The sequence below is a fragment of the Melopsittacus undulatus genome, chromosome 10 (assembly GCF_012275295.1).
Source record: "Melopsittacus undulatus isolate bMelUnd1 chromosome 10, bMelUnd1.mat.Z, whole genome shotgun sequence".
Classification (NCBI taxonomy): Eukaryota; Metazoa; Chordata; class Aves; order Psittaciformes; family Psittaculidae; genus Melopsittacus; species Melopsittacus undulatus.
In genome coordinates, this window is record NC_047536.1 from 30,500,759 (window position 1) to 30,518,762 (window position 18,004).

Genomic DNA, 18,004 nt, shown 5'->3' on the forward strand with positions numbered 1-18,004 from the left:
GCGGAAGCGGCGGTGCCATGGAGGGGTGAGGCGGTGAGCGGCCGGACGAGCGACCGCCGCCCGCAGCGCCATGGAGGCGGTGCAGCTGCGGAACCCGCGGCGGTGAGCGGCGGGGGTACCCCTGCGGGCACCGGGGGGGTGGTGCGGGGCCTGGCGAGAGCGGGGCGGCTGGTCGGGGCTCCGGCCACACCGGCCCCGAGCTGGCGGGGGGCGGCCGGGGCAGCGCCCGGGGCTGGCGGCGTTGGTCGGTCCGCGGTGGGGCAGCGGCGGTAGGTCCGTGCTGGGGCAGCGGCGGTAGGTCCGTGCTGGGGCAGCGGCGGTAGGTCCGTGCTGGGGCAGCGGCGGTAGGTCCGTGCTGGGGCAGCGGCGGTAGGTCCGTGCTGGGGCAGCGGCGGTAGGTCCGTGCTGGGGCAGTGCCGGTAGGTCCGTGCTGGGGCAGCGCTGAGCTCAGGTGGTGGAAAAACAGCTTGAAGTGAGGTAGCGGAGAGGTCCGGCAGTTGGGGAAGCTCCCACCGGTTAACGTGGTTGTACCGAGGGCGCGCTGTGCCCGCAGTTGCTTACTTTGCCAGCTCTTTGCACCGTCCCGGTGCCTGCGCTGAGCCCAGTCCCGCATGCAAGGAGCGGACCCGGTTCACTGAGGGGTTTGGGGGCGATCTCTGTATGAAGCCGTGAGCCCCGTATCTCGGGAGGCCAGGCTGCAGCGGAGCAGGGCTGCAGAGGGTAATGTGGAGTCAGCGGGAGTGGAATGAGCGTCGGTCTGTCAGAGTGCTATCGGTGGTTTGCAGCTGGGTCCCGGGAGCGCTTGGGGCAGCGAACAAAGGAAGCCGCTGTCTCCTGCCTGTAGTGACAGTCTTCTTTTGTTAAACAAACCTGCAGCGTGTCTCCTATTAAAGAATAATCTGCTTTTATTCTCTAATTGCTTAGGCCGGTGTTTAACTGGAAGGTGATTCAGGTTAGATCTGGATAACGGCTCAGGCCAGACGGGGGTTGTGTTGCTGTTCTATCCGTGTTGTATAAACACACCGTGGAGAGGCAGAGCGTGGCTTTGACAGCACCGGGTGCGCAGGACGAGCTGGGCAGGGCAGAGTCAATGTGCTCTTGCCCTACAGCAGGAATGAGGCAGTTTATGCAAGCAGAAGTTGTCCGGTTGTTGTGTTTAGTTTGTGAAAAGCCTTTTCTTGTTTGTTTTAATCGGATGTGGGCCTCATCTTAGTGTCACTAAAAAGAATTTGCCCCTTGCATCACTGCTTTTTGGGCTCCTTGGAAATGGTGGCTTGTGTGGTCACTGATGCGTGCGGGTTTTTTCCCTTTCCTCCTCTTCCCTGGCCTTTCTCCTTCCACGTTCTCACAAGGGCAAGTAACATTCTGTTGGTTAATGCTTATCTTTGCAGGGAAGCTAGTGACTGCTTCAGTATTTCACCACTTCCTGAGTCTGCTTCTTTATGTTTCCTTTGCTCCAGGAAGCCATTGTATATACTCTATGCGTGAGCTGCACCTCCTGTATGGCTTTTGTACGTAAACATAATAGCCAGGGGTCAGTGAGTGGTTTCTCATTCTGTTTAAGAAACTGGGGAGAAAATATGTTTAGTATGAAAATTCGCATGTTTTGTGGTGGAGTCATGATCTTTAAAGCAGTAAGAGCTTTCAGTAGTTATTTGCAGTTGCAGGTGACCACGCATGTTTCATTTTAAGTGCTGCTCGCTATGAGACCAGTAAGTGCAGAAAACTCTGAGGATAATGAGTTTCTGTGTCTCAGAAACTTATAAAGCTGGTTTGGGGCATTTGGAGGGGGTTTTGTGTTGTTTTGTTGTTTTTTTTATACTTTAGTTGCGTCAAAACCAAAACCACTCATTTGTGGGCTCTTGTTCAACAGTAAAATACTTTGTTTTCAGCTCATTTTTTTTTCCTATGTAGTCCTTAGTTGTTTCAGGAGGTTTCTTGGCAAACAGCTCTTGGTGTGGTAGGGGTAGACTGAAACAAATGTGGTCAATTCTTGTTGCTTTGTGGATGGAATCTCCCTGAAGGTTGTACTGGAGACCAGTGGGGCTGAGTAAAGTATCACAGCATCCCTTCTCTAGGAAGTATTTCAGCTGACTCTTGTTATTAATACATTTAAGAGGGATGAACCAAGCAGCATAAAGATCCTGAAAGATCAGTTTCCTTTTCTTTTTTTTCCTGTTAGAACTTTCCTAGTATTTGTCCAGGCTCACAAATTTAAGATCTGAACTTCTGGTATTAAAAATATACAGGCGAGATGAGTATTGCATTCTTCCTTGTAAGTAATGTATCGCACACATACTCCAAATGCATTAGGGAAAATGATGCTCCCTTTTGCATGACCCTTAGTACATATCCTTCTGTTCAAGACTTTGAACTTTAGCAGGTATGTCCAATAGCTGGAAGACTTTGCAGTGCTGTGCTGGGATTTGACCACCAGCATATAGGTCCTGAGAGGTGTTTCCACCAAGAAGGACTGTGATTTGTGCCAGATCAAATCCTGTTCTCTGTAATTCCCAGTCCTCTTTTGCTATTTGATGCTAATAACATTCAGTCTCCTGGTTGGGTGAAATAAACTTAACTTCATAATCAATTTACTTCTTGCTAAGCCTTTCATATGTTTAAATGTTGCTGTTTATTCTTCTGTTCCACCAAAGCCCAAACTGCTGTACAGTTAAATGTAATCATTTCTCTATTCTTTCATATGCAGGCAGCTGAAGAAGTTGGATGAAGACAGTTTAACCAAACAACCTGAAGAAGTATTTGATGTATTAGAGAAGCTTGGAGAAGGGTACGTGTTCTGTTCCATGTACCCAGTGTATGTTTCTCTAAGAACAGATTAGTGTGATGGGTATGTGTTCAGTGGTCTCTGATTTTTCACTTTTGTCACGGTGCTGTTACTGCAAAGGTATGGACTAACATAGCAACAGTGCTTGGTTAGTAACAAAATAAAGAATTTGTTTCCCTAAAGTACAATACCTTAATCCAAACAGTAGGTTATGGCTCAGCAGTAGGGAGTTAAAACACTGTTGAAAGATGCTAATTTGGAATCGATAGGGCTCTGTTGGAGCTCAAGAGGTTTCGTACTTCATCCCTGGTACCTCCTGTGGAAGCTGCACAAAGTGGAAATTAACTTCTGTTGCTTGGTAAGGCAGAGCAGTGTGGGAACACTCAGTGAGTGACATGTTTGCTGCCTTAAGCAATTCATTTGAATAAAACCCAAGTTGTAAATCTGCCTGGATGCTGGAAGAAGCTGGAAATAAGATGGATAATATCTGACAAGAACAAGCAAACCTCTGTGACCAAAGCTGTCGTTGTTACTGATGCTCAGCTGGTACTGTATGCTGCAAAAAGAGAGAATCTGATTGGTTGGAGTTGTGTAGATTTCCAAATTTTCCAAAGCTACAGGCATTGTAGTTGGTGGTAGATGGTAGTTGTTAGTGTAGATGGTGCTTGGCTCTTTTCTGACCATCTCAGTGTGCTGCGACTTACTTGTATTAGGCTTAGAAGCTAGTGGGCTGATTATTTACATTAAAAGCTCAAAATACTTGCAGCAGAAGGACTGTGTAATTTTTCACCTGATGGCTGCACTTGCAAAAAGCATTTGCATTTTTAAAACGTTAATGTATTCAGTGTTTGTTTAATGTTTTGTTTCATAGTTCCTATGGCAGCGTATTCAAAGCTATTCATAAAGAAACGGGTCAAATTGTTGCAATTAAGCAAGTTCCTGTGGAATCTGACCTGCAAGAGATCATAAAGGAAATATCCATAATGCAGCAATGTGACAGGTAAATGTGTACTGCAAAACCCATTATCGTATGCAAAGAAAATGGCATTTAATCAAGTAAAAGCCATGATGTTGCCTTAAATGTTTTTTAAAAGGCTGGACTTGTACGATCAAGTTACCTCGTATCAACTGAGTCATGTTAACTGACCATTTGGGTAGTGTTAATCCCAGCACAGGTAAGACAACAAAAACATAGCTTGCACTAAAAGAGCATTAAGCTGAGTCGAATAACCTTGCACTTGCTGCCAGCAGAGAGCTGAGCATGTGAGCGGTTACTGCAGTTCTCCCCATGTGCTGTCACTTGTTGAGCATTGGTAACTTGATGGTGTGCTAGAGCAGCAGTTCCCATGTCCAGAGGGGTAATGACTTCTAAAAATGCTTCGATGTGGACAGAGAAAACTGTTAGAAGAGGGTTTTTTTGTTGGCTTGTTTAAGGGGCACGTGGACAAGAGCCACTAACGCATGACTGCCCTTGCATGTGCATAATCAATGTGCTGTCACCTGCTTGGGTGGCAGAAGTGTCCTTCATGGCCTTTTTCTACCTGTGCAGGTTCTAGCACAGTACAAGCTGTCCGCTGATGTGAGCATCCCCAAAATAACTTGCTGGCAGCTCTGTGGGCTGATGGTTGGCTCTTTGGGTTGTCTTTGCATGTTTCTTGTGGCAAAAGATGTTGTAATAACTTAATGAAGAGCTCAAGGGTGTGGAAGACCTCTCAAAGTGTGTCTTAGGCTTAGTTTAAATACACTATTCTGGTATTGTGAATCTGGCTTTAGGAAACATCAGGCATGGCAAGCCATTTAAAATAAATTGCATTAGCACTATGAAACTATGGGCCCAGTCACTCTTACTGTGCTTCACTCTCACTGTCTTTAAAGGAAGGTGACTGGTGGCAGACAAAAAATGTAACTTGAAAACAATTTGTTTGTGAAAAATCTTACTGTGTGACTTGGAAATCATTACTAAGTGTTTCTTTCTTAAAAGAAGTTAAATATTAACATTGCAAGGCCTGAGATGAGACCTTACAATTAAGAAGAGCAGAGGGAGCGAGTCACTAGAGCCTCGATTAAGTAGGGACAAGATTAAGGGACATTGTGCCCTGGGACTGACTTGCCGCTCTCACAGTTCTTCCTTAGAAAAATTCAGCAGAGAATAGATTAAGTGCACTTTTGTTTCTTAGCTCTGTTCCCGTAAAATCAGGAGCAGTCTTTCTGTTAGTGTTCTGCTGTTCCTTTCCAGAGGACAGATACGTTGGTCAGAATAACTACTTTACTAGGTTTTTGGGTTTTAGGCTGCCAGAGATCTGACTGTGAGAGGCAGTCCTAGCTTGCACTGGATTCCTAAAATACGTCCTGGACTAAGTTGTGGAAACAAGTAGGGGCATGTGGTAGTGGGGAAACATTCATATTAATTAACATGATAGCTGTTTTCCAGTGAACTTTGGACCTTAATGTTTCCACTTGGTTGCAAATGCTCTGCAGCAGCTTTATTGGGGACTGCTGTGATCTGTTTCTCATTCCCTTGTCCTGCCTTCTTTCTTGCCACAGAACTGACCTTGTTGTAATCCAATTCAAGGAGCTAAACCAGATTGAAGCTAATCACTTCTTGTTTCTATAGGATTTATTTTCAGATGGTTTAGCTCCCTGAACTGCCTTACTGGCGGGTCAGATGAGCACCACTCTGGGGAGGTGGCTTGGCAAGGCTGCAGCAGCCCTGTGCAAGTTCAGACTGGTTTGGAATACTTTTGATCAGGGTTTCAGCGGTACGTCAGCTCTGAATTTCTTAAGCATACTTAGGGGCTCTGCAGTGTATTGTGCTTATTCAGTTATGCTGGTTACTGATGTCTGATCGTTTGTTTTCTTCTTTTTTCACATTTCCTAGTCCTCATGTGGTGAAATATTATGGCAGCTATTTTAAGAACACAGACCTGTGGATAGTCATGGAATACTGCGGCGCTGGATCTGTGTCTGATATTATTCGATTACGAAACAAAACCGTATGTCCTTTCTTCTTTGAATATGTAAATGGCAAATAGGGGTGTCCAGCAGCTCAGGGAAGCTGGGTAGTCTGGACATAATCCTTATGATGCTCAGTGCCTGACACAACCATTGACCAGAACTTGAGGTGCAGGTCCTTTGTTACTCTGAAAGTAAGAAAGCTGATGATGTTGAGTTTTGGTTACCTGGATAATGTAATCAGTGGAGCAGATTTTGGTTTGTTGGCTTTCCTGAAAACCCAGACCAGTTCCAAAGTAGGATCTGTAGTCTGTTTGATTTGCCTTATTTTGGCTATTGCAGGATAAGAATTATTAGTTGAGAAAGGGTTATGGTATGTGAAATGGTACATGTGTATGCTGACTGGCATCTAGTTCTGCATAATGCTGTAAGTCGCTGACTAATTTCCCATTAATATAGCAACCTTTAGTGAAGGCAATTAAATGGCAATTAGTGAATCTCAGGAAGCATAGACTGAAACACAATAGTGCTACATCTCAGCAACTGATGGCTTGGCAGTAACTTTTATTTTCTTTAGCTCACAGAGGAGGAAATTGCTACAATAGTGCAATCAACACTGAAAGGACTAGAGTACCTGCATTTTATGAGGAAAATACACAGGGACATCAAAGCTGGAAATATATTGCTAAATACAGAGGGACATGCTAAACTTGCAGATTTTGGTGTGGCAGGACAACTTACAGTAAGTAAAACCAAGATACTTGTGTATACTTCAGTTTCTCTTTTTAACCTGCATGTGAGTGTGACGTGCTTGTGGAGACTTTGAGGAATTGTTCTGAACTGGGTTTTAGCACTTTACATCAACATAATAGGATGCTAAACCAGCAACAGATTAGAGCAGAGCTTCCTCTGTGGAAAGCTTTAAACCCAAGTAATGGCTTGCGATAGCATTTGTTGATTCCTTCAGGATATCTGTAACTTCTGTAAGCATATTTCAGTTCTTCTTTGCAGCTGTCTGTGTCCCGGTCTTGCTGAGCCTAATAGTGTGCATGCAAGTGCAAGATAATTAGAGTGATAATTCATTAATGAACATTTGTGGCTAATACAGTTGCCTTTGCCTTGATCTTTATCCTTCTCCTTAGGACACCATGGCAAAGCGGAACACAGTTATAGGCACCCCATTTTGGATGGCTCCAGAAGTGATTCAAGAAATAGGGTATAATTGTGTTGCAGACATCTGGTCTCTGGGAATCACTGCAATCGAAATGGCTGAAGGCAAGCCACCATATGCAGATATTCATCCTATGAGGGTAAGGACTGTGACCTTTTAAAAGGTATGGAAAGGACATCTTGCTGTTATAGCTGGCTGAATAACATCTCAATGTGCCACCTTGCTTTTAATTTGTTTTCTGGCAGTTGTTTGCACTGTTGATTAAATGAAAAGCAGGTCTTTGAGAAAGAGAATCTGCATGGAAAAGAAAATCACAATCCTCTCCCATTAAAACATAGCTGAAGCTCCCTGTGTTAAGTGTGAAGAAATGTATTTTCAGCTGTATTATCCTAAGTGATTTTTTTCTTTTAATGCAAACACAAGTATTATAAGACAAAAAAAAAAGCAGACTCACATCTCTTGGGGCACAAAATGGCTCAGACAGAAGTGTAAGCATCCAGTGAGAAAAGTCTGGTTTCTTGTTACCTGGTCCCTCTGAGCAAATTTATGTATGATATTGGCACAAACTCTTCAGAAGCAGCAAACTCAATGTCTGTCGTTCTTTAGTACCAGGGTCTGTCTGTGTGTGTTCATGATGTATTGTTTGAAAACATTAAACTTTGTTGGCAAATCTGGACTGTTCTTCTGGTTTTAGGCAATTTTCATGATTCCCACCAATCCGCCTCCAACATTCCGGAAACCAGAGCTCTGGTCAGACAGTTTTACAGACTTTGTAAAGCAGTGTCTTGTCAAGAGCCCGGAGCAGCGTGCCACTGCAACCCAGCTTCTGCAGGTGTGCCTTTTCTTACCAGTACATAAGCCTTAGAGAAGGCTTTCTAGAGCAGGTAGTGCCATGGGGCTGTTGAGATCTTGGTTTCATTTCTTGCTATTCCTGCTCACTACAGACTTTACTTTTTAAGATGTCATTTTGAAAATCTTACACTCGACTTCAACTTTCCAGTTCTTCTCTGAGGACCAGTCTGACTTCAGCTTCCCATCTGTGTCTTCTCTGGATTGGGGTTTTGTTTGTTTGGCTTTGGGAGGGTTTGTTATTGTTTAGTTTTGATGGTTTTTTACTTTCAAGTTCTCACCAGCACAGCCAAGAAACCACCTCTTAAAAAAGGGGAGGCTAAATGGAAGTGATTGCTCCGAATGGTCTTGGTGGTTATGATCTGTGTAACTGGTTCTTGACAGCTAAGCTGCTCAGGAGAGTAAGTGGAGTTGTGGAAGGGAATGAGCCAAAGGTCTCACAGCAGTAGTAGTGCTTTTGGGGCATGGTCTTGTTTGGAGGTCTCCCTCCTCTGCCAAACAGAAGTATTGCATTTTTTACTTTAGTAATGTATTAAACCTTAATTTTGATTGGAAGTAGACTATAGTAACAACGTTTTATTGTTAGATCTTGGCTTGGGTGCAGTGCTTATTTGTTTTCAAAATCCTTTTCAGCATCCTTTTGTTAAAAGTGCCAAAGGAGTGTCAATTCTGCGAGACTTGATAAATGAAGCAATGGATATCAAGCTGAAACGTCAAGAGGCACAACAGCGTGAACTGGATCAAGATGATGAAGAAAATTCAGTGAGTATTTAACAGCAACTGTGTACAAAGTCCAACCTCTTGCTCCTTTCATAAGGCTTAGCTGCTTTGGATTTTGCTTTGGCAATATTTTATCCACTTGCCCTTGGATTTTATGTAGTTATTGAGGTTTATACTTAACCCAATGCTTGGTCCCTTCTCAATCTTTATAGAGTGGGATAGCAAGCATGCATGGCTTGCTGTTTAGCTTGTAGTGTAGCTCCAGACCTGTGATTGAATAGGTCTGCAAAGGAGTGTCTGCAGAAGACTTGATGTATTTTCCCAATTGGACTATATTATTTATTCAGTAATGAGAATTGTTCATTGTAGATTTAGGTCTTAGACTGCTCTCCTGGTATAAAATAATATCATCTGTAATGCACTATGATATAAGTATGCGGTGTTGTTTTACTATTGTTGTGCTTTAGAACCTCCCTTATAGAAACTTCCTACTACACAAGAGCAACCGACAGAAACCTGAGGTGAGGGCATGAGTGTCCAGGGGATTGCTGTGAATTTAAATCTGAGCTTCTTGTTTCAGTGATTACAGCATGTAAATATGGAAAGCATGTTGAAATCTGTTTTTTGAGCCCCTGCCTGCTTCAACCTGAATAAATGAAATGTGCTACAAAAGGCATTATATGCCAGACCTTTTCAGAGGTTAGACTTGAACAGCATGGCTCACAGTCTGGATGCTGAAGGCATTGTTCATTGAGTTCTCCAGTTTAGGACTGCCTGTTTATTCAGTGTGGAAGTAACTTTACTGGTCATGTTGCCATGATGTTGGCTCTAAGAGTATTGTCCCTACTCTGTATTTCTTCATTTCTGACTGATCTGGAGTCACATTGCTGAGAGATGATGTCTATGTAGTGGAGTTGAATGGTCTCTGTCAGTGTGTGTGTTCTCCTGAGGCTTCCCTACTTTGTGTCTGAGAGCAGAAAAGTGTTCCTAAGCACTTCCCAAGTGCTATGGAAACTCCTGCTTTAGTCTTTTGTTAAATGATGTGTAGCTAGCAAATCTATTACTTCCTCTCACCCACTCATCTCCACATAAAATTACTTTTCCTCCATTAACATTTCATGTAGTTTTCTCCTTCTCTTGGTATTGGTTTTGTCGCTGGGAAGTAAATTACATAGACACCCTTGACAAAACAGATAAAATGCATAGAATGCCAGAACATGGAGGGGTGTCCTTCCTTTCAATGACATTATTACAGCTTGATGTGCAAGACCTGTGTTTTTCCTCTAGCACTAATACAGATCAGTAAGGCCATGGTTACACATAAAGAAACGTGAACTTTACCCTCACAACCAAAGTTGAGTATCTTGCCTAAGGTGATATGCCTAAAAACCCTGCTGTAAACCTAGGAAGTGACTTTCACTCTTCTAGTTGAATAGCTGATCCACGTTTCCAAGAAACTAAATAGGTTGTGGCAATTTTGACCTTATTCATGAAATCCTAGTCACAATCTAAACTTAGTGAAGCACACACCACCTAATGAAACTCCCACCTCTGGCTGACTTCCTGGGCCAGGAAGTTGTCCAACCAGAATTTGTTTCAGAAGCTTGTGTTTTCCTACAGTCAGTCTCTTGAGCCTTGACAGCAATAACTCAAACTTGTATAGCATTAGTACCTGTTAGCAAATGAAAAGATAAATAGTTTTCATGCAAAAAAATTACTTTAATAATTTCTTTCATTCCTTTAAAATAATTTCAAATTCAGTTCATTTTTATTCAGTGCTTCTGAAGTTGATAGCAGGTAAAATTACCTAAATGTTAGACTGGCTCCTAATAATTTTTCTTCAGTGTGCCACATGCACTCTAGACTTAGACCTGTTGCCCATAACTAGTGACTCTTCAGTGAACTGTACCACTTGAGACAGAGGTTTTAGATCAACTGTTAAAACTGGTAACATGACTAGGAACACTAATGACTAAAGGAGTGTAGTAATCTCTTACAGACAGGTCACCAGGGCAGAAATGAGATACAACTTGCATTGAGAAACTACTGCTGATCATTTATCTGTTCTCTTACTTACTACACTGGCAGAAAAGTGCAAAGACTTTCCATTACCTGTTTGGAGATGACAGGGAGAGAATTAAGTGTGTAAACCAAAATGTTGCTTCTATGTGTATTTGTAAATATCCTCGGATTAGTAAGACTTGTCTGTATTTAAGGACCCATTCTTCAGGGGCCTTCACCACCATCAGTAAAAATGTATTTGACGTCCTTGCACAGGAAGAAGATGAAACTGATTCAGGTACCATGGTGAGGGCAAGTGGAGATGAAACTGGCACCATAAGAGCTGTCAACACCATGACTGATGGAGCCAACACAATGATAGAACATGATGGCACCTTGGAATCCCAGCTGGGCACAATGGTCATAAACACTGAAGAGGAAGAAGAGGAGGGCACCATGAAAAGTAAGAAAACATCTTTACTTCTAGGATATTACTTAAGACATAATGCAGGCTATGATGTGTATTTCCAACCTGCTTTGATTTTTTTTGTGGTTGCTTTTAGTTGTAGGGAGCTAGAACTCTTAGGTGAATGCCATCTGGCAGTGGAGAAGAGACCCTTTCTAGGTCCAAGTTTCAAGCTGTTCTTCTTAGTCTTGCACTTGGTATAGCTGATGAGTTGTGCACAATTTCCAGCAGCTTCTGTAGTGATCAAACCCATCTGATTCTAGCTAATGTGGGGGGTTTGTTGGTTCTTTGTTGTCTCTTTCACAGAATGCAGAGGAGGGAGCCTAGCACAGGGTTAATAGAAAAAGTTGTGTTACTTTAGAAGGTGATCTGGCATCTGAAAACAGCAAGTATGTGTCAGAACTGATGCCTCAAATTAAGGGCTATGTTTATAAAGTGACAAATACCTCGCAGGTTTCAAGCACAGCAAGGCATGCAGTGGGAGGAGACAGCATGTCTCTAGACTGGTTCATTTCTTTAGTGTTACCTTAATCACTAAGGACAACTGAATAAACTCTGTTGCTGTTCTGAGGCATTCAAGTTAAAATCTGTTCTACCCTAAAATAGAAAAACTTACAAAAGCTGCAGGCCTTGTCACAGGATGGAAGGTTTTTAAATGATGTAACACATGGGTGTTTGCTCAAGGACTGAGGAAAGTGCTGAGTGGAGGCTCAGCAGTAGTTAAATCTGTCTGTCATGAGCAAGGCTTGTTCTTTGCACTCCTTCCAAAGACTTCCTTGGCTGTCTGACTTTGAACCTTCAGCTATTGTGAGAGAGGAGAAAAACTCTCAACATGAGTTTTCTTAGGAATTTCTCTGTTCAAAGCTTTTTCCGTGTGGGGGCCTTCTAGAGCTTGTGGAAAGATTCTGGGTTTGAGGGTGAAATATCAGCAGAATCTGTTTAAAAAGTTTTCAAACTTTGGCAACCACTGATTCAGCACATGAAAAACCAGATGTGTCAGCCCATGTAGCAGGTTGTGGCAGCAAAGACAATGGAGTAATGCTGTTGGGCTTTGTGGAACAAGGTAACTTTGGCAAGGAGACAAAGGGATGCTTAGGATAGCTAAAATGTCACCCCAAGAATGGGACATGTTAACAGCCTTAAACCTAGTGCAATTGCAGTTTCTTTACAAATAGACAACACTGTTAGTTTCTCATCACCAGTGTGTATTGTTCCATTTCATGTTTCATGATAATAGGAGTTTTACTATTTGTGGTGCTCCTGCCCCAGCTACGAAAGGTGTGTAAGTAAAGTGCCTCTTCAGTTGATCTTCCTGTACTTTAAGATTGCAGTGCTTGTAACTCAAAAGCATCTAATGCTGACTACAAACTAGTGTGCAGAGATTTGGAATCATAGAATGGTTTGGGTTGGAAAAGACCTTACAATCATCCAGTTCCAACCCCCCTGCCATGGGCAGGGATGCCTCCCACTAAACCCTGCTACCCAAGGCTCTGTCCAACCTGGCCTTGAACACTGCCAGGGAGGGAGCATTCACAACTTCCTTGGGCAACACATCCCAGTGCCTCAGCACCCTCACAGTAAAGAACTTCTTCCTTAGATCCAGTCTAAACTTCCCCTGTTTAAGTTTTAACCCATTACCCTTGTCCTGTCACTACAGTCCCTAATGAAGAGCCCCTCTCCAGCATCCTTATAATCCCCCTTCAGATACTGGAAGGCTGCTATGAGGTCTCCATGCAACCTTCTTTTCTCCAGGCTGAACAGCCCCAACTTTCTCAGCCTTTCTTCAAATGGGAGGTGCTCCAGTCCCCTGATCATCCTCGTGGCCCTCCTCTGGACTTGTTCCAACAGTTCCGTGTCCTTTTTGTGTTGAGGACACCAGAACTGCACACAGTGCTCCAAGTGAGGTCTCATGTTTGAAGAGCTGCATTTGATAATATCTTTTGCAAGGGCATAGTCTGATTTTGAGCAGAATCAGTTACAAGAGTATAGCAGTCTTGAATATAGTGTAGTATCTAACCTCAAGAGGGAGCTCCAGAACAAGCTCTAAGACCTCTACATGTCTATGACTTGAAAGTCGAGTGACTTAAAGCTTCCTTAGACTTCAGACTCTAAAGCACTCTGTTCTTCAGCTGCTGCTGCATCATGGTATTTGAAGCTGAGTGTGCAGCAGAAGCACCTGAGCAGGTCTGCCTGCTGGAAGAAGTGTTCTGAGAGCCTAGGTGCAGGTGATGGTTGACACTGTACCATGTTTGTGTAGATGGGTGTCACGCAGTGGTATCCAGTGAAATCCACTCTGCTGAGGGTTGTGCTGTGTTTTCGTAGGTGGTACCTGCATTCCAAGAAATGTGATGTTAATGAGTATTACTGTACCAGACTAAAACTTGATTTTTAACACCTTATTTGCCTCCTTTGGCAGTACTGTAATTCTGGAATTCAGGCTGCTGCACAGAGCTGTCTGTGTGTGTGTCAGCCGCGCTGCAAGGTAGTGTCTTTGAGCAGCTTGCCCTTCATGTGAATTGCCTGTAGCTCCATTTTTCAACTTGCCATTTCTATATCAGTGTTCTCATAACATTCTCTTAAATTGATGTAATGGTGAAGCTCATCAGCCTGCTGCAGAATTCTCTGGAGCAAGTTCTTTTTGTAATCTTAAATACAAACGTAATAATGCTGTTTGAGGTTGAAGAAGCTTCATTGATTTGTATTTCTAAAGACATCTCTATTTCATTTGGCAGCTTGTGTTATGACTCACAATAAAATCTGGTTTAGGTCAATAAAAAAGTTCTGATTTTTCTTGTATCGCATTAGCAGAAGAATTTAGCTTGCTTACATGTCTTGGGTTTTTTAACTGCAGGCTTCTGAGCTTGTTCTCTAGCGCTTCTTCCTACTTCCAAAAAATAAATCTCTGTCTTCACCAGTTTTTTGGTTTGGTTTCATTTATTTTTAATGCAAAAAGTGTTTATAGGATACTGAAATACAATGCTTTCGATAGGATTGTCTTAGAAATGTCTAGCGAATAGCTTTCAATAGCCTTGAAAGTGATTCTTTTCATAAATCAATTAATGACTTTTCAAGCTCGGAGGAAAAGCATTCGTAAATCCCAGTGTATTACATTGCAGGGGAAGTTTTGTTTTGTGGTCAATTGAGCTGTAATTCTCTTTGCTTAAATTCTTTCATTTGCGTGGCTTTTTTCTGGGCACTCAATATAAATACTCTGTCAACATTAAAAATGTCACTGTGACATTCTCTTATGTGTTTTGAAAGCACTCAAGTGATTGCCTAAAACCGCAGATACTAAATTGTGCTGTGATGCATTTTACTTATAAATCGATTGCTAACAGATTACTTCTGGATTGCAGTTAAACCATTCCAAGCAAACTTTGGAAGTAGCTGAAGAGCTATAGATGAGCAATGATTTGTAATAAGACATTTCCATTGTGGTTGAAAGCTGGAATAACTTTTGAACTGTTAATATGTCTGAAAGAATCTTTTCCCCATTTTTCTATGAGAGAATACATAGGGCTAGTAAACAGTGCAGCATTTTTTACTCTTTTTGCTTTTTCTGCTTTATTTGCTATAGGTCTTTAGATAGTGGAAACTTGGCATGAGTTTTTCTCTTCAGTTTAGAGAGTGGAACATAATTTTATAATATAGCAGATAAACATATTGCCTTCCTTGGACACTGCAATACAATCAGATCCAAGTGAAATAGGATCTAGTTTACCTACTACTATAATCTGTCCTCTTTTCTGCTTTAAAGGGCCTCTTGCTTGTTTAAGCACCAAATAAAATGACACTGGAGAACACAGAACTGCCAGCAGTGGTGTGGGTTGGGCTGTCTGGCTTTGGGATTGAAATGAATGAGGGGTCTGGAGATGGTGGAAGAATTGTGGGTGTGGGGTTTTATTAATGCAGCACGTATTCAGTAGCATCTGCTGCAGAGGCAGACCAGAAGCTCTGATAACACTGTTGCCTCTGTCTTGGTAATGTAATGTGCAGGTAAAAATTCTTCATAGTTTGTGAATGTTTAAAATAAAGAATTCTAGTCTTTGTTCTCATAATACAGTTCTGGGTGGTTTGGGTTTTGTTACGCTTTTAGCATGCTGACACTGCTAAGTATGGTTGTGTCCTTTCAAGAAGATATTTCCCCTTCTGGGGGGAGATTGGATTTCATTAGCAAATTAAATAAGCTAAGATGCAAACTTCACGATTTCCCATTAGAAAAATGACTTGGAGTAAAGCTTGTTAGTCTTGGTGGCTTTATGAGACATCCAGCGGGCGACACTTAAACCTGAACCTGAGAGGCGTTACTGCCAAGACTTGGGAAGCTTTTTTCCCCCCAGTAATTAACCTGTGACTTTTCAAGTAAAGCAATGACTATAAAAGCTGTAACATGAGCAGCAATAGGAATATGGAAGCTTTGTGTGATTGTGTTAATGTTTTAATTGAACAAAGTATTACTGGTATGTAGCTGAGGTAGCTGTCAGTGGTGTAATATCAGTATTTGTCCAAAAAAGTGCAGATTCATGTTACCCAAATATCCGATGCAGGTACTGTAGAGAATAACTCTGCATCATGTCAGGATTTACATCACGTGGATATCAAAAGATGTTGGCTGTGTTTTGCCTCTGGTTTCCTCCATAGACAGTAGCTCTTTGTAGCAGCTTCCCACAGCTTAGTGTTATTAATGTCCACTGGTACAGTTCTGTGTTTAAAGTAAATTGGACCATTTAGGCATCATTGGGCCATTGAACACTCTTAGCATTACGCATTTAAATAACACACTGTTTATAGAAACTCCTACACTGATTGAATTCTTCTTGACTGTAATAAGCATTGTACTGCTACTCTCGAGGTGTGGGGAATACAAATCTTCACAGGTAAGTCTTCCAGCTGTGCTACTTTGAGTTCTATCTTAATAGCATCCTTGCTGGCAAACTTACATACACAGTGGCCAGCACAGTTTAAGAATATCAAATTGTGTGGACTGCAGACTGTGGTTCTAAGTGATGGGATGAGATGTATATGCTGTCACTTTGTTGTGGGGTTTGTTTTTTCTGTTTGGATATCGATAGGAGCTCAGTGCAGGGTGTTAGCAATTGAAATAGTGGTTCTGTGCAGACTGAAGCGTGAAGTGATCGCTGGGATCTGAGTTGGATGCTTGTCCACCTTTGGTTGCCTTGAATATTTGACAAAGTGTTAACACTAAGACAAAGTTAATCATCTGTTAATATTTTTGCTCAGACATCGAAATTGAAGAGATGTATGTGGTTAACACAGCTATTTTTGCTGTTCCTAACACTTTAAATACTTCTGCATTTGTGATGAGGGGGATAGAAAGTAGAGGAGTTATTTCTTTTGTTCTCTGAGAAGCAGCATTGTCTTGAAGATGGGAAATAGGACTAACAGAGTCCTGAATAGTGTATAAGGGGGCAGTGTGCTTCAGGAGACTCCACCAAGAGACAGAATAAATCACTTAGTAGGTATATCCATGGCCCGTACCCATGCGTATATTTGCATGTACAGGCAAACTGTAACCTACCTGTCTCTTCTAAGAATAAACTTACTTTCTACTGGATCAAAAATAGATCCTGGAGAAAGCTTTCCTCCTGAGCAGGAATGAGAAAACCACAATATAAATGCCTCAAATGTGGAAGTTCAAAACCAAATTAATTTTTACTAGCAAACTTTTCAAGCTTCAGGAAAATAATGTTCCTTGCCATGTTGTCTTCTGTTCTGTCCAGATAAGCAAATGAGTTTCTGGGTTATGAATAAGAAAGGGTGTTACCAAATGCTTACTTGGTTATATGCCCTCTGGGGAGCCTGAGCTGTTACCCATAGCGTGCTGGACCTGACGACTGCATACTTGTCGATGAGGTTGTTTCCCTGTTAAGATTCATTAGAACCTGAGCCAGATGATGTAGGGTATGAAATGTTCACTTCTTTCTTGATGCACCTTCACACCCCACTGTCTGTGACATGTTCTGTGGTTGCTGGACTAAATTAGCAATTGCATCTACTGAGGTGAAAGATGTAAGATATCCAGTGGAAATTGGTGATGCAGGTTTCTTCCTCCATTAGAAATACATAACGGCTTTCTTTGCTGAGTTTTTATGTAAAAAGGATTCAAAAGGAGGTAACTTGGTCTTTAGCAGCTCTCATTACTGTGAGGATTTCCTTCTCTTTCAGAAAGAGTCCTCAGTTGCATACACTACAGCTTTGAATGAGTGTTGGTCCTCTTCTCCTTAGATGATTTTCATAGAATCATAGAATCATTTCATGTCTTATAGTCATTAAAAGAGAATAGTTGAGACACCAAGCATTGATTTTTATGGTAATTTAGGAGCTCTTTCTTGATAGCAATACCTGTCAGGTATATTTTGTTTTGATTTAGTTTGAGATAGGCCATAATTATGGGAAGACTTGTCCCCGTAACACTTCCTAGCTATTGAAGCTTATGTGGTCTGCTTTTCATATGAGGAAATCTCAGCTTGCATTGCTAGGGGGTGAATTCATTAATGATGGAACAATTTTTGCTCTGGCATCTCTGCTCCACTGCATAGAATCACTCAGTCCTGATCATACCATACAAATTACACTGTTCAGCCCCTAAAGTTAATCTGTTAAATTTCTTAAGAAATAGCCTGAGGCAAGTAAAACTGCAGTTCCATTTAAAATTTAATATTAATAAAGCATTGCTTGCTCATAATCATCAGGCAGTGTTTTGTGCATCCTAAATACAGGTGCATTTTCGGTCTTAAATTCAATCTGAAGCAGACAGAAGCTCAGTGAGACTGTTGGGGACTGAGCCTGTGAGGAGTCAGTGAAAGATCTATGCTTATTTAGACCTCTAAAATGAAAGATGACATTGGTTGGACATGAGAACTCCTTAACAGTACTTAAAAGGGCAAGGAGGGAAGGTGAACACTGTAGAGGATGATGGTTTGAATGCCAGAATGCTGACGCTTGCTCAAGAGCAAGTGCATATACACTGGCTACCTATAAACTGCAGCCTGGAAATGCGAGGGTTTATGACTCCAGAGGAACAGCAAGCCTGTCAACA

At 42.1% G+C, this 18,004-nt stretch overlaps 1 protein-coding gene across 1 annotated transcript in view; it reads left to right on the forward strand.

Moving 5' to 3' along the window:
* The first annotated feature begins 5 nt into the window (after window positions 1–5).
* STK4 (serine/threonine kinase 4) overlaps window positions 6–18,004 on the forward strand; it is a 47,473-nt gene continuing 29,474 nt past the window's right edge. Inside the window, exons 1-9 of the mRNA XM_034067091.1 lie at window positions 6–102; window positions 2,708–2,788; window positions 3,657–3,785; window positions 5,664–5,778; window positions 6,315–6,479; window positions 6,880–7,047; window positions 7,603–7,740; window positions 8,391–8,519; window positions 10,755–10,941. Of these exons, the coding sequence (XP_033922982.1) occupies window positions 71–102; window positions 2,708–2,788; window positions 3,657–3,785; window positions 5,664–5,778; window positions 6,315–6,479; window positions 6,880–7,047; window positions 7,603–7,740; window positions 8,391–8,519; window positions 10,755–10,941 (1,144 nt within the window). The 5' untranslated portion in view covers window positions 6–70. The remainder of the gene's footprint in view (window positions 103–2,707; window positions 2,789–3,656; window positions 3,786–5,663; window positions 5,779–6,314; window positions 6,480–6,879; window positions 7,048–7,602; window positions 7,741–8,390; window positions 8,520–10,754; window positions 10,942–18,004) is intronic.